The sequence below is a fragment of the Cricetulus griseus genome, chromosome 8 (assembly GCF_003668045.3).
Source record: "Cricetulus griseus strain 17A/GY chromosome 8, alternate assembly CriGri-PICRH-1.0, whole genome shotgun sequence".
Taxonomy (NCBI): domain Eukaryota; kingdom Metazoa; phylum Chordata; class Mammalia; order Rodentia; family Cricetidae; genus Cricetulus; species Cricetulus griseus.
Window position 1 is genome coordinate 50,887,671 of NC_048601.1, and position 15,591 is coordinate 50,903,261.

General features: G+C 40.8%; 1 protein-coding gene and 1 non-coding gene across 2 annotated transcripts in view; both read left to right on the forward strand.

Annotated features, from left to right (window-relative positions):
* The window catches only part of Adamts9 (ADAM metallopeptidase with thrombospondin type 1 motif 9), a 156,391-nt gene that overhangs the window by 12,127 nt on the left and 128,673 nt on the right, over positions 1 to 15,591 (forward strand). The window contains exon 4 of the mRNA XM_035448871.1: positions 15,232 to 15,521. Within this exon, the coding sequence (XP_035304762.1) occupies positions 15,232 to 15,521 (290 nt within the window). The remainder of the gene's footprint in view (positions 1 to 15,231; positions 15,522 to 15,591) is intronic.
* LOC113834281 lies at positions 774 to 881 on the forward strand. The gene has a single exon (XR_003487597.1). It is a non-coding gene; the product is annotated as a U6 spliceosomal RNA (small nuclear RNA).

A 15,591-nucleotide genomic window follows, 5' to 3' on the forward strand; every position in this document is an offset into this window, starting at 1 on the left:
ACTAGAGTCTGGTTTGATTTGAGGAGCTTGGTGTTCCAGCTTCTCACCAAGACTCTAATGACACCCAGTGGCTTTGTGACTCCAGCATGCCCCTGTTGGAGTGTCTGCTTGTTACAGATTAACTTCTGGTATCCCAGTAACAATTTAGCATCAATCCACTGATTAGATTAGCAGCCCTGTGAGTTGGGCCCTAAAGTGAAAGGTGGCACTCAGGATTTCCCCAGGGGACTTTCTGTGAACAATCCCAAGACAGCCGGCCAGTGTCTGGGTTAATGGTGGTCCATCGTGGGCTAATCAGTGTCTTGGGCTGAAGCTGACCTGATTGTCCTTCAGTGCACATTACAGCACTTTTCCTCTCCATCACTCACCCTATGAAATAAGAACAGGCAACTTCTAATGCATGGGCACTCTCGATCATTGTGCAGATCTCCAGATAAGTCCCTGGACAGTAGTACAATGGGGGACTTTGGATGTAAGAATGAATGGTTTCTTCTTTTATTTGTTCTCAGTATCATTATCTAGCCCAGGCTGGCCTCCAATTTGATCTTTCACTCTTAGACCCCAAAGTCTAGATTGTAGGTGTGTCCCATTACATCTGGCTCCATTTTGTTGCTTTTTAAAAAAACATGTATTATGAACATATTCTAGTATAAATAGAGATGATAACAAAATGACCGCCATGAACACACCATTCACATTTAATAGAAACCAAGAATTTCTACATTTACTTCCTGTTTGTTTGCTTTTTGCTGGGGTGTTTTAAAGCCCTTCAAGTGCTCACTTCGGCAGCACATATACTAAAATTGGAACAATACAGAGAAGATTAGCATGGTCCCTGCAAAAAGGATGACACACAAAAGGATGACACAAAAATTAGACTGTGATCTCAGCAAAGTCTGCACGTTGTGTGGGGTTGCTGCATCTTCAGTAGTGTCCATGTGTCATGGCTGATGATGTTACAGTTGCAGTGTAGTTTTAGACATGCTCCACCTGGGCCATTTTTCCCCATCGTGCTCAGTTTGCTGCTATAATAATTTGAAGACGGAAGCAGCCCTCAACCACAGATCAGGTACCACACAGAGCCTCTGATGGCCCCCTTTTTTGCAGGGATTTAGTGAAGCACAAAAAGCAGCGTGGTGGGACATTTTTGTTGTTGTTGTCCCCCCTATGTGTGTGGCACACATGTATGTAAGTATGTGTGTTCACATGTGTGGACTCACATGTGTGCAAGTATGTGTAAACATATGTGCTCTTGGGCATAGAAGCCAGAGGTTTGTGTCAGATGTCTTCCTCAATTGTTCTCCACTTCATGAATGGAGGCAGGATTGCTTGCTAGACATGGAGCTCACCAACTCCATTAATGTAATCTAGCTCACAAGCTTGCCCTGAGATCTCTGCCTCCCAAATGCTGGGTTTACAGAGAGGCTTCCATGCCCTTTCAGCATCTATATGAGTGTTAGGGATCTGAACTGTGACCTCACATTTGATGGTAAGACCTTTACCTACTGAGCCTTCTCTTTAGCATTGGGCTGTTTTGTGCTTTGTTTATTTTGGTGTCTCTTGTTTGCGGTTTCCTACTAATGGAAACATTCTCAACTTGCAGCATTTCTTTCCACTTCTTTGTCATTCAGAATAGTCCCTCACCTGTGATTTTCCAGAAGAGTTAGTTTGAGAGCGGAAATGTAAAGTAGTAAAATAAGTTTGGACTTGGGAACATGGCTTTTCCTACTGATGTGAAAAGGACTCTCCCGCCCCCCACCCCCTTCTTAGATAGAGCACTTTGAGTTTCTGAACCCAGAAAGATAGCCAGGGGATTGTGTATATCTCTCTGCTGCCAGTCTCAGGCATTTCCTGTCTCTTGCCCAGCAGGATCTTTGAAGTTCCTGCTGTACTTCAGAAACCTTTCTATTGCTAGCCAGGTAATGTAGCTGCTTGCTAATGTTGTCATCCTCCCAGAAGCCACCTGAAATGGGTGTGGATGCACATCTTTCTGTAGAAGAACCTGAAGAATACAGGAGCAGAGCTCTTGGGAGTTAATATGAGGATCCTTCCTTCAGCCTTTACCCAGGATGGGTTATTTCCAAATAAGACATCGTAGAGTCATTGTAGGGTCTCTTTATAGGAGGGAATAAGACCATTGACCAATAGTGGCTATCTATCCTTCCATGGAGATTTAAAATTCACAACTTCGTATCCACCAAGTTTTGGTTCTTCACGATAATCAGACTGTTACAGAGTTGATATTGTAGGCATTCCTAGGTGAATCATTTGTGGGTGAATTTTTTCCTCATGTGTCTTTTTTTATGTTGGACCAGTTGTCTGTATGAATACTCTGTGTCAATGCAAATCCTTAATAAATAGTAAGTACCTCAGACAGGGAGAGAGGGGAGCTGCTGAGTCTGGTGTGCCCTGGGGCTGGTAGATTTTACCAGAGAGTAGACCCAAGTGAAGGCTGTGTTGGGGTGAGTCTTTCTTTTTCATTGGTTACCTAATCTCATGTGATATTAGAATGGAGTATTTTAAAATGCAGTTGGTGTCTGGGAAGGGTTCTAGCTGATTTTGATGTGACCTTAGAATTTTTCTGCTCTGAATTTTAAAGAACCTTTTCTTTTCCTCTAGAGTTTCCTAGTGTTCCCCTTTCCATTCTATATTAAGGCACAACTTGTATGCTCTAGGATTCATCTTCTTGACATACAGTCCTATGAGTCTAGCAAATAGTTTCATGTCATAGTATTAGCCTCACTTTTTCCAAAATAGTATATAAAGAGGATCAGCAAGTTCATTGCACTTGGGGTCCACCCACACTGCTGCCTTTACCAGTAAGTCACTCAGTCAGTCACCTTTTTCACTATGGAGTACTGTTCCATTTTATGAATATAATGTTCATCTGTTATATAGTTGATGAACATTGTTTTTTCTCTATTGCAAATAAACCCATTCTAAACATTTGAGTACAGATCTTTGTGTGAATATAATTTTCATTTCAGTTGTATAAATACCTTGGAGAGGCTGGCTTATAAGATAGATGTGTATATAATTTGTAAGAAACTACCAGTTTACATGTGTGTCATTTTGCAATAGGATGTGAAAATCTGTTTTCTGGGTCTTTACCAGGACTTGTTATTTTGTGTATTTTTATTTATTTACTTTAGCGATTCTAGTAAGACAGAGTAGAGTCGCTGTGAAGTCTCAATTTGCATTCTCTCATGACTGCTGATGGAGAGCCTCTGTGCTTGGGGTTATTCACCTTTCATGTGTCTTTGGTGAAATAACTTCATACATTTTGTGCAATTTTTAAAAAACGGGAAGGCTTTTTTTCCTAATTATTGAAGTTTGAGAGATCGTTATATATTCTGGATTTGATCCTCTTAACAGATATGGCCTTTGTGATTATGCTCCCCTGGGCTGAGACTTGTCTCTTCAGAAAGTCCCATCATTTCAGACACATACTTCACAGGCAGCATCGTTCTTTGACTGACAGAACTTCAGGCACTGTAGAGTCCACACTCCCGTGAACCTCCACAGCAGCAAAAGTCGAGGGCTTGTCACAACATAGGTGAAGAGAAATGGAATAGGACAGGTTTATTTGGGGCTTGTTAGCCACAAGCATTTTCTACAACAGGATAGGTATGTTGATGTTTTTATTTCTGGTTGGTACCCAGCAGTGTGGCTTTCAGTGTTCCGCCACTGTGCTAAGAATGTGGGTGATGTCAGCTGAGGACCTAAGAATACAAGAGTGCTGTTCTGTACGTATGAACAGATAGATGTGCACACAGGAAGAGCAAAGGAGCCAGAGTAGCCACAAGACAGACAGGTTGGTGGACTGGGCAGTGGAAGTAAGCCCCTCCCAACCACATGCTCTTTGGGCAGGAGGAGAAACAATCACATAACTCTGTTATTCCTGAAGTGCCCACTCTCTGATCTGCAGAGAATTTAAGGCTACTTCCAAAGGCTCTTCACTTGTACATCACTTTCTCTCATTGAAGCTAACTACTAATCATCACAATTGATGCTCTCCTATTTTTTCTCTATTTTTTATTTGAATTAGAAACAAGATTGTTTTACATATCAATCCTGGTTCCCTCTGCCTCCCCTCCTCCCCTACCTCCCCCCAACTAACACCCTACCTATCCCATACCCTTTCTGCTCCCCAGGGAGGGTGAGGCCTTCCATAGGGGGTCTTCAGAGTCTGTCATATCCTTTGGGATAGGGCCTAGGCCCACTCCTTTGTGTCTAGGCTCAGGGAGTATTCATCTATGTGGAATGGGCTACCAAAATCCATTCCTATGCTAGGGATAAGTACTGATCTACTACAAAAGGTCCCATAGATTTCCGAGGTCTCTTCACTGACACCCACATTTATGCGGTCTGGATCAGTCCCATGCTGGTTTCCCAGCTATCAGTCTGGGGACCAAGAGCTCTCCCTTGTTCAGGTCAGCTGTTTCTGTGGTTTTCACCATGATGCTCTCCTATATATAACATCAGATTAGATGAAAATAAAAGTGATTTTTCAAAAACCATAATATGTGTTAGCAGACAAACCCTCAATAAACAAACAAGCAAAAAAAACCTCCCCAATGAGTAATGGAGACAAATTCACTATATTGCCTTCAATATAATTTAACATTAGCTAAAAACCATCTCTACTCAAAGTGGTCTCTACTTTGCAATTATTCGGTCCTACCATGCTGATGTTCGTTTTCATCCATATCTTCTCTGTGAGTCTTGCTTTTGTTACTATAATAAAATGAATGAGTGTGGATAGCATATAAAAGACATAGGTTATAACCTGGGAAGCCACTAGCTAGGCCTTTGGTGAAAGCACAACAGAAATCGGCATCATGACAGAAGAGAAAGTAGGAGACAGATCAGGCCACTAGAGAAGCAGTTGTAGGGCAGTCAAGGGCTTGGGGTCACTCTTGTGAGAACTGGTTTAGATTCTACAAAAATTAATCCCTTTTGAGTGACCTAAGGACCTTGAAGATCCTCCTGCTCCCCAGCCACCTCAATACGGCCAAACTAACCGCATTGTTTCTAACACATGGTGTCAAAGTCATGCAATTCATACTACTGTCCCTGAGACTGACATGAGTCTTGGATTTTACCCACTTGAAGCCAAGGACTTCATTTGATTTTGCTTGTCCATTTTTATCTAACATAATGAACTTCTGTTCTGCCCCCTTTCTCTGTGCTGAGAGGATCAAGGCCCTGAGCTAGAATGAATGGCATTTTTAGGACCACAACATAGACCTCAGTTTTCAGCCTGTATCCTTTCTGTGGTATGACACAAAGGAAAACTGCTTGTGGATGGTGCCCAGAAAGTGGATGTTTCAAAGCAGGAGAAAAATGAAGTTCAGACCTAAGTGTCAGGAAAATTAAGAATGAACTTGTAGGATTGTTCAGAATCTGCCTCAAACCTACAGAGGAAACATTTTCATCCCTTAGTTCATTCAGATTGTCCCTGCAAGAGCTGAATAGATGCAAAATATGACTTAAGAATAACAAAATAAGGGATGGGTGTTAGAGAGAGGGCTTGGTTGGTGAGTGCTTGCCATACAATAATGTGTACGTGGGCTCAGATCACCAACACTCACACCAAAAAGCCAGACTCAGCAGCCTATGTCTGTGGCATCTGCATTGGAGGATGGAGACAAATTGCTGAGTGCCAGGTTCAGTGGAAAATGACACAGAAAAAAGATGGGATATTGACCTCTGGCTTCAACACATCTGAAAACATATGTACATGTGTAGTTTGATGCACATGTGTACACATATATAAATAATAAAAAAGGGAAAAAAGCAACTCTTTAGAACCAGGCCAGGATACTGGGGAAAGAACTTACAGAGAGAAGCCTTCATTTTGGTCATAGTTAAAGGGATGTAGACCAGCATGGCGACAGGAACACAAGGCAGCCAGTTGGTCGCTCACACTGCATACTCAGTCAGAAGCAAAAGATTAAGTCAAGTAGCTCCACATCTTCCTTTTGCTTCAGTCTCTGACCCCAGCCCAGGGTAGTGCTGATCACCCCGAGTAAGCCTTCCCCTTTCAGATAAGCCTCTCTAGGAACAGCCTCTCAACTTCCCATGGTGTCTCCCTGAGGATTTCAAATCCAGTCATGATAGCAGTAGAGATTAGTCATCACAACCAGTTAGAGCTCAGCCTGTGTCTTCTAGCTGCCAGTCCTAATGCACTTGTGGGAATCCCATGCCTTCATATCTTCCCTCCTCTCTAACTTCCCTTCCATCCTTGGGGTTTTTATAAGAAGATTCTCTCTACTGTAGAATTGTATGCTTGAAGATTCCTAATTCTAATATATTAATGTGTAGCAAGAGTCTCTTCTATACTGACAGTATAATAGTACCCTCACAGACCTAAAATATTTTCACCAAAATATGATCAAATATCCTCAAAATTTTGGTTGTAGAATATTTCTTGTTCATAATGATGCAATCTTAAATGTTTACAGTATTAGAACGTTAAGGGTTGAATTGTTTTTATACTTATTTTGGGGTTACTTTTTAACTTACTTAGGCACAAAATAGGTATTCTGGAAGGTATTTAAAAATTCTAATCTGTAAGAAATGTTTCTTTTAAGTCCTTTCTTATTTAATTCTCAGACACCCTTTAATGGAAGAAGGATTTTTTTTTTCTCCTCATTTGGGAGATGAAAGCTCACCCTCAGCACCTCTGGTTGTACCTCTCCTACTCCTTCCACAGTAAGGTCCAATCAGATGTCAGGAATGAAGACTGGCATGCTCTGCTCCTCTGTCCTGTCCATGAGGACCTGCAACATCTTTGAAATCATTATCCCAAGCCAGAACATTATCTTTAAGTGCACTTAGTCACTCTGCCCTAAATAGTTCCTTTTAAAATCTAACTCATATTATAATTTTATGACTGGCTTAAAAATAGCAAACAAGAATAATGACAGGATTTATTTACTCCTTCCGGCACACCAGGCAGGAGTTAGCATGTTGCAACTCATAAACGCCCATTATCCCTCCAAGGAGCTGTAAACAGATAGTTTTTTCCTTGGTTTATAAGCGGGAGAACAGATAGACAGAGATGTGCCTGAGGTCAGGAGGGGCTTGCTCACACATTCTCCTCACTGTGTGAGTTCTTAGAGCCCCAATACTTTGATTGTCAGAGAAGCATTAGGACTTGGCTTTTGAAAGAATTGAAGCCAAAATAGTTGCAAACACCAACACTAACTTAGGTTTGGTCATTGCCATTCAGAACTGTAGAGACTATGGTGTAGTCACAGGGAAAACATACTGCCTGGCAGAAAATTTCAGTCTCTCTCTCTCTCTCTCTCTCTCTCTCTCTCTCTCTCTCTCTCTCTCTCTCTCTCTGTCTGTCTGTCTCTCATTTTACTTGGTTTTGTAAAACATGTAGCCCAAGTTGGCTTCACTAGATCCTCCTGGCTCCACTTTCCAAATACTGGGATTACCACTGTGCACCACCACACCCAGCAAGGAATCTGTGTACATGCCTATGTGAGATTGGTATTGCTAAATAGTACCTTTCCTCAGACATGGGCTTGATTCTTAGAAAAATCAACACACTATTGAAGTGTTTGAATGAGGTCGGGTTTTTATAAACTATTGGACAAAGTAAATGGGATTGACTTTCCAATACTGCTTAAAGAACAAGAGACATGTAAAAAGATAGCTTGTTTCTGAGGGTTTTATTCAAGCCTTAGGAGGCAACCTGAATAGACCTGGAGCCTTGATCTTGATTCTGAATGGTATAAGAGAAGCAAATCCTGGGAGCTGTCCCCTGACCTCCATGTGACTGCCACAGCATACATATGTCCACACATATACAATAAAATGCAATTAAATTTATTTTTTAGAATGAGGCAAGAAAACGAGGCAGCCACTTTGAAAAACAACTTAGTAGCTGTTCAAAATGTAGAGTTACCATGCGACCAGAAGTACTACTCCTGCATATATATGTGCATATGTATAAACACACACACACACAAACCCAGATATCAGCTTATCAGCTTCCTTCAGTTGGGTTTACTGATTATCCCTTATAATGGACCATTTGACAATAAAAAGCAATAGGACAGACAGAGCATGAAAGCATTAAATGAGGTAAGATAATCAAGATACAAAAATGCTACATATTGTATGAATCAGTTCATATGACATGTCAGAAGAGGCAAACCCATTGATGTAAAAACATAGATTATTAATTGGTAGGGCCTAGGAAAGAGGAAGAACGGGGAAGTCTATGAATAGACTCAAACTCACTGAATTGGGCTGAAAATGTAACTCAGAGGTAGAGTATTTATATAGCATTCATGAGGTAATGGGCACCTGTGAGAGCACACACACAGGAACACTTGATGGCAGGATTATTCATTTTGAAGGTATGTGAATTTAATGGCATGTCTTAATAAAACTGTTATTGAAAAGCAATAATAAATATGAAGTTATATATGAGAGAGAAAATTGTACCAATATTTAGCCAGTTTTACCATACTTTCCACAAGAATAAAATTCCATTCATTAGACCGTTCTTGAGTGACACTGTAAATTCCTGAAACACAACCCTTTATTCTATTATGCTGAAAGATTACTGAAGAGAAGTGTGGGTAAGCTCCCATTTTTAGCCTAACAGTGTGTGCCCTTGCCTGGGAACTACCACTGTTACTACAATTCTATTTTGAGGCTAGAGAATAGGGAGGTATATCTATTAGGCGAAGTATATTTTTTGTGCCATTTCTAATGCTAATTTGTTGTTTTGTTGTTGAAAGTGGGGTCTTTCTATGTAGCCCTGGCTGTCCTGGAGCTGACTATGTAGACCAGGCTGGCCTAGAACTCACAGATTTTCCTGCCTCTGCCTCTTGAGAACTGTGATTAAAGGCATGCATCACCATGCCTGGCTCTAATGCTACGTTTTAAACCAATTGCTACAGCGATCAATGTGCTAGATATTGGTTGGACTAATGAAATCAGTAGATAAGATTCTAACTCATGAGGAGAAAAGTGAGGTGGGTAAAAGGCTGAGGAGGATCGCCCAAGAGAATATGCTGATTTGGTTATGAAGAAATAGTTTGGTTGCTGCAATTTGGTTTAATTTTTATTTCATTTTGTTTGTATGCAGGAGTGGGCTAGTGAGCGCTGGTGTACATGTGGGGGAGTAGGCAGACTAGTGAGCACTGGTGTGCATGGGGGGAGTGGACTAGTGAGCGCTGGTGTGCATGGGGGGAGTGGGCTAGTGAGCGCTGGTGTGCATGGGGGGAGTGGACTAGTGAGCGCTGGTGTGCATGGGGGGAGTGGACTAGTGAGCGCTGGTGTGCATGGGGGGAGTGGGCTAGTGAGCGCTGGTGTGCATGGGGGGAGTGGACTAGTGAGCGCTGGTGTGCATGTCGAGTCAGAGCAAACATTTCCAATGTCAGTTCTCTCCATCCTCCATGTGGATCTTGGGCATCAGGTTTTCCCATTCCTAAGTTCCTTCCAATAGCTCTAAAAGTAAAATTTTTTCTCCTTCATGTTTAGAACAGTGAAGTCTATGTATTTTCCTTACTGAAGATAGTTTTCTTTAAGAAAATCACAGTGTGCAACCATTTGCTTGTGGTTTGTCCCTTCGAGCCTCAGTCCTAGTGTGGCCCTGTAAAAAACTGAAGGGCCTTTAATAGGTTAGATACTAGGTGAGGCCTAGTGGAAGGCTGCTAGGCTGCTGGAGTTCTGACCTAGAAAGACTTAGTAACTCTTAGGTCCCTTGTTCACTCCCTGCATCCTGACATCCAATCTCACCATGCCATGATGCTTCTTGCACTTGCTTCCTCTGTGATGCTAAAGACAAACAAAAGAGCAGCCCAACCTTAGCTTTCCAGCCTCCAAAACTGTCCTAAATGAACACATTTCTTTACACACTGCTCAATTCTGGGTACTTAATACAAAAAATTACAATTTTTTGTATTACTGACTTGTTTACTGACTTGTTTTCTGTTTTAAATACAGCTACTTACATGTTGTTTTTTTTTTTCAAAATTTCACATGTGCTGTATTTACATCAGTCTTCTCCCTAGGGCTCTTCCAAGTCCCTCCTACTCTTCAAATTCATAACCCCCTACTTGTTAGTTATAGTTTCCACACACACACACACACACACACACACACACACACACACACACACACACACTCCCCACTTCCCAGGCAATTTTCACTCCTTGTCGTGTTTTCTCCATTTCCCTCTTCACAGCACCTGTATCCTGCCATTCCCTTCCCTATAGCTCCTTCTTCCCCTTCCCCTCCATTCTCTGTGGTCCCTTATTTTCCTGGTTTCTGCACTCTACATCTAAAGATTTGGAGCTAAGACCCACATGTGAGAAAAAAAAATAACATGTAGCTTTTGTCCCTCTGGACTTAGGATGCCTCATTCAGTATAACATTTTGTTTGATTTTGGTTTTGTTTTTCAAGACAGTTTCTCTGTGTAGCTCTGGCTATGCTCTAACTATCTCTGTAGACCAGGCTAGCCTCAAACTCAGAGATTGGCTTGCCTCCTTAGTCCTGGCTTTAAAAATGTGTGCCACCATGCCCAGCTTTCATTCAGTATAATGTCTTCTGATTCCATCCATTTACATGTAAATTTTTCATTTTGCAGATTTCATTTTTCTTTGCAGCTAGATATGTACCACATTTTGACTATCTACCATCAGGTGAAGGACAGTGGGTTGTTTACATTTCCTGGCTATTGTGAGAATAGCAGTTAATTTGGCTTAACAAGTGTTTGTGGAGTGGGATGTCAAGTCCTTTGAGCACATGCCAACAAGTGGAATAGCTGGGCTGAATGGCAGATCTATTTTTACCTTTTTTGAGATTTGTCCACACTGATTGCCAAAGCGATTGGACCAGTTTGCACTCCTACCACCAATGAATTTCCTATCTCCATTCCTTGCTAGCATTTGTTTTGGTTGTTTTGCCAGTCTTAGCTATCCTACCTGGTGTAAGATGAGATCTCAGAGTAGTTTGAATTTAAATCTCTTAATTGGTGAAGATGTTAAACACTTTTTGAGATATTTCTTAGCCATTGTTATTTCTTCATTTGAGAATAATCTGTTCAGATTGCTAGCCCGTTGTCTAATAGGGTCATTTTTTTTTTCTTTGCTCTGATTTTGGAGTTCCTTATATATTCTGGATATTAATTGTCTATTAGATGCATTGTGGGCAAAGATACTCTCCCTTCACTCTGTTGATTATTTCTTTTGCTATACAGAAACTTTTTGGTTTTAGAAAGTCCTGTCTGTCAACGATTGGCTTTAATTCCTGGGCAGATGAAGCCTGTTCAGAAGCCTGTCCTTTCCCAAAATTTCAGTAAAGTGGCAGACTACAAAATCAACTTAAGAAAATCAGTAGACTTCCTATGCATCAGCCAGAAACACGCTGAGATTATGGAAACAGTTCCATTCACAAAGACTTCAAAGATTGAGAAATAAATTTATCAAGGAGGTGAAAGACCTCCACAGTGAACACTGCAAGTCTCTGCAGACAGAGACTGAAGAGCTACCAGAAGGTGGAACAGCTCCTGCACTGACAGAATTAATACTGTGAGAATGACCATTCTACCAAAAGTCATTTACAAATTTAATGCAATCTCTACCAAAATCACCACAGCATTCCTCACAGAATTAGAAAAAAAAACTAAAATTCACCTGACAACACAAAACTCTGGTAGCCAAAGCAATGAAGAAAAAAAAAAGAACAATGCTGGGGGGATTATAATTCCAGATTTCAAGATATATTACAGAGCCATGGTAATAAAAACAGAATGGTAGTGGCCAAAAGCATGTAGATCAATGAAACAAAATAGAGGACCCATATGTAAGTACATGTAGCTCAGGCATCTGATATTTGACAAAGATGCCAAAGATACACACTGGGAAAATACAGCATCTTCAGCTAATGGTGCTGGGGAAACTAAAAGTCCATGGATAGTAGAATGAAACTAACCCTCTATCACCTTGCACAAAAATCAACTCTTGGGCTGGAGAGATGGCTCAGAGGTTAAGAGCACTGGCTGCTCTTCCAGAGGTCATGAGTCCAATACCCAGCAACCACATGGTGGCTCACAACCATCTGTAATGAGATCTAGTGCCCTCTTCCCTCTTCTGACACGCAGACAAATGTGCAAGCAGAACATTGTATACATAGTAAGTAAATAAATAAAATCTTAAAAATACCAACTCTAAATTAATCAGACCCCAGTGTGAAACCCAAAACACTGAAACCAGTAGAAGAAAACATAGACAGTGCCCTACAACATGTTGTCTTTTAAAAGCAATGTTATTGGATCACAATTGTCTGAACATACTTGTCACTCGTTTAATGTAGAAATCAGTATTTGGGGTATATGCACCAATAGGTGAAAATATTACAGTCTATTTTAGCACACTTTGAGATTGAATCACTGACTCTCTAGCTGCCACTTTCCTCTTCTCCCCATCACTACACCCCTAGCCTGAAGCAACTGTTCCTCTGCCTTCTAGCTCTACATGTGTTCTTGTTCTGAGCATGTCATATGACTAAAGTCATTGTGACTGATAGCTGTCACTTTACTGATAAAGTCCTACACGGTGTCTTCTAATGACTCAAGGGTCAAATCATTAGGAAAGTTCAAATTATAAGCCTGGTGTAGTCAGTAAGCAGAAGGACCTGAGTTCGATCCTAGAACACACATGACAAACAAAAGCTTGAGTATGGTGGTGTGTACTTGTGACCCCAGCAATGTTGAGATGGAGACAGGCAGATCTCTGGGACTCATTGGCTAGCCTGTCTTCCCTTCCAGGTGAGCACTGTGTTCCAGAGAGAGACCGTGTTGTCTGCTGGCCTCCACATGTGTGTGCACTTATGTACCTCCCACCACCACAAAAGGACATTCACAGATGGCATTAAGCAAGGAGTATTTCTTATGAAATAGATGAATTATTTTCTGAATGTATGAAGTAATTTTATGTTCCAACTTAATGTCTCACTTACCTCATGTACAAAGCAAACTCTCCTGAAAAATGTCTGCCAGTAACTACTATTTAGTTCCCCGGTTTGGGTTCCCTTTGGTAATAGTTAACCAAACTATAGACTGGTTTTAATCTTTAGCTATTGAAAAATCTTGCCAAATGCCAAGAGTACAGCTAAGGGTGCTGGTCAGATATATGTCTGAGCCTTCCAACCCATGTTCACTGTTATATATGTAACTTTGGCCAGCTGCTCAGCTTCTTGGTATTAATTTGCTTATCTATAAAACAGAGGTCATTGCTTCAGTTTGAAAGTGTAGTGTAGTATGTGAGATTATGTACAAGACTAAGATACACAAAAGTACGATTCCTGGCCTATTTTAGATGCTTAATTAGTATCTGTTCTATATTCATATGGCGCTATGCAATTTGAATGACAGCCTAGCTCATATGGCATTGGCATACTGGGAATATACTTGAAAAAGAGTCTAGAAGAAAATGTCCAATATTGCACGCTCTTAAGTCCTGGGCTTTGGGTTAACTGCGTTATCTATAGTTGCACTGCATAGGACCTGCTTGACAGTTTGAAAAAATTTCACCATTTTAATAATCAAAATGTTCAAGTTGGCCCAGTGCACATCCTGGGCTTAATTTTTTAGGCAAGTAGTTACAATTGTCAAGTATTTGGGCCCTTCAAATATGAAACCACTCAGAATTTATCCTTTTGGTTTGTATTGGTTTAGTATTGATGAAAGGAATTATTTCTCAGGTCTTAGCCACTGAAGCATTCTTCTTAGTTATATGATTCTTCTTTGTCATTATAACATGAATGCACATTTATGAACTAATAAGCAAGGTAACTGATTAAATCAAATTTTATTCAAAATGTGTTTTGGCTTTGATTGGTGATATGAAAATTGAATAGTGCATTTCAAAATTTGAGCATACTATGAAGCACTTCAGCAACAGTTTAAGCCTAACTTCCATGCTTCCCTGGGTGTACACACACACACACACACACACACACACACACACACACACACACACACACCTAGTCCTTGGTAGGACAGAAGAGGCTCCTTCCCAAACTAGCTTCCAGTTCCTCCCAGGGCTGCTGCTCCCTGAACCACAGTTTCCAAAGACTGGAATCCAGGAGGCATAAAAATTCATTGAGCTAACCTGACATAAGCTGCAGTCCCACAATCTGCCCTGATCTGTTTCCTTTACTGATCATTGAAATGAATCAATTGCAAGTTCAGAGACACCGAATGGAAGTGATTCTGTTCTTCTATTTCACTTGTGATGGCGATCTGATAAAGAAATAGAATATTTTGTTCTGTGTTTTCTAATGTCTTTTGTTTTATCTGTTAGCCTGTTACTTGTCAGACCTCTCTCTCTCTCTCTCTCTCTCTCTCTCTCTCTCTCTCTCTCTCTCTCTCTCTGCTATTATTGAATTAAAAAAAAGAAACATTTAAAAGGGAATATAAATATCCCTTCCTTGGAGCTCTGTTATAAAATTGGTTTTTACTCTATCCATGAATAAGAACAATGGATGATAATCATTTAAATCCTAACAAGGCTTTTGTTATCCAATGGAAGGAACCGCATGTTGCCATTTCCCTTAACCTAGACCTGATACTCTAGACTAACCAGTGTGCATCAGCCAAAGCTTCTCAGGGAAGCTAGTCTCAGACATGTAGGCATTCCAGAGAGAGTGTAGCTTGGGTTCTAGTTATACAGCTCATAGTCTAGTTTATTCAGTATGTCATTTAACTATAGAGACATTTTATTTACTTATTTACTTATTTTTGTGTGCGTGTGTTATGTGTATGTGTTCTTGTGTATGACATGTGCATGTGGGTGCATGTATATGCATTCAGGTGTACGTGTGTGTGTGTGTGTGTGTGTGTGTGTGTGTGTGTGTGTGTGTGTGTGTGTCTATACCTCTGGAAGCTAGAGGTCAATGTTTTAGATGTCTTCCATAGTTGTTTTGTATCTTTTTTTTTTTTGAGATAGTGTCTTTCATTAAAACTGAAGCTCACCAATTCAGCTATACTGGCTTACCAGCGAATTCCAAGAATCTACCTGTGTCTTCCTTCCCAGCCTTCTTTCCAAAATCAGGTCCTTGCGTTTGGACAGCAAACACTTTACTGATTGAACTGTCTCCCTACCACCTAAAGACATCATTTGAAAACATGCACAATTTGTTAGTGTAAGTGTAGACTGCCGTGTAAGTAATGAATGTTATCTGCTTTATTACAGAACTGAAAAATAGTCACAGAAAAGACAAGCAGAAATTCAGAATGCAAAAACGGAGAAAGCGGAACAGCCTGGCCGACGATGTGGCACTGTTAAAGAGTGGTTTGGCAACAAAGGTGTTCTCTGGTTACAATGCCAAGACAAATGGCACGAGGGACAGGAAGAACCACAAAAGAACCAAACGCTTTCTGTCCTATCCACGGTTTGTAGAAGTGATGGTGGTAGCTGACCACAGAATGGTTTTATACCATGGATCAAACCTTCAACATTATATTTTAACCCTAATGTCAATTGTAAGTATCCCACACAGAAGGCGATTCATGAGCTGACTCAATGTGCTGCCAGAGGACGGGTTTTCTTTTC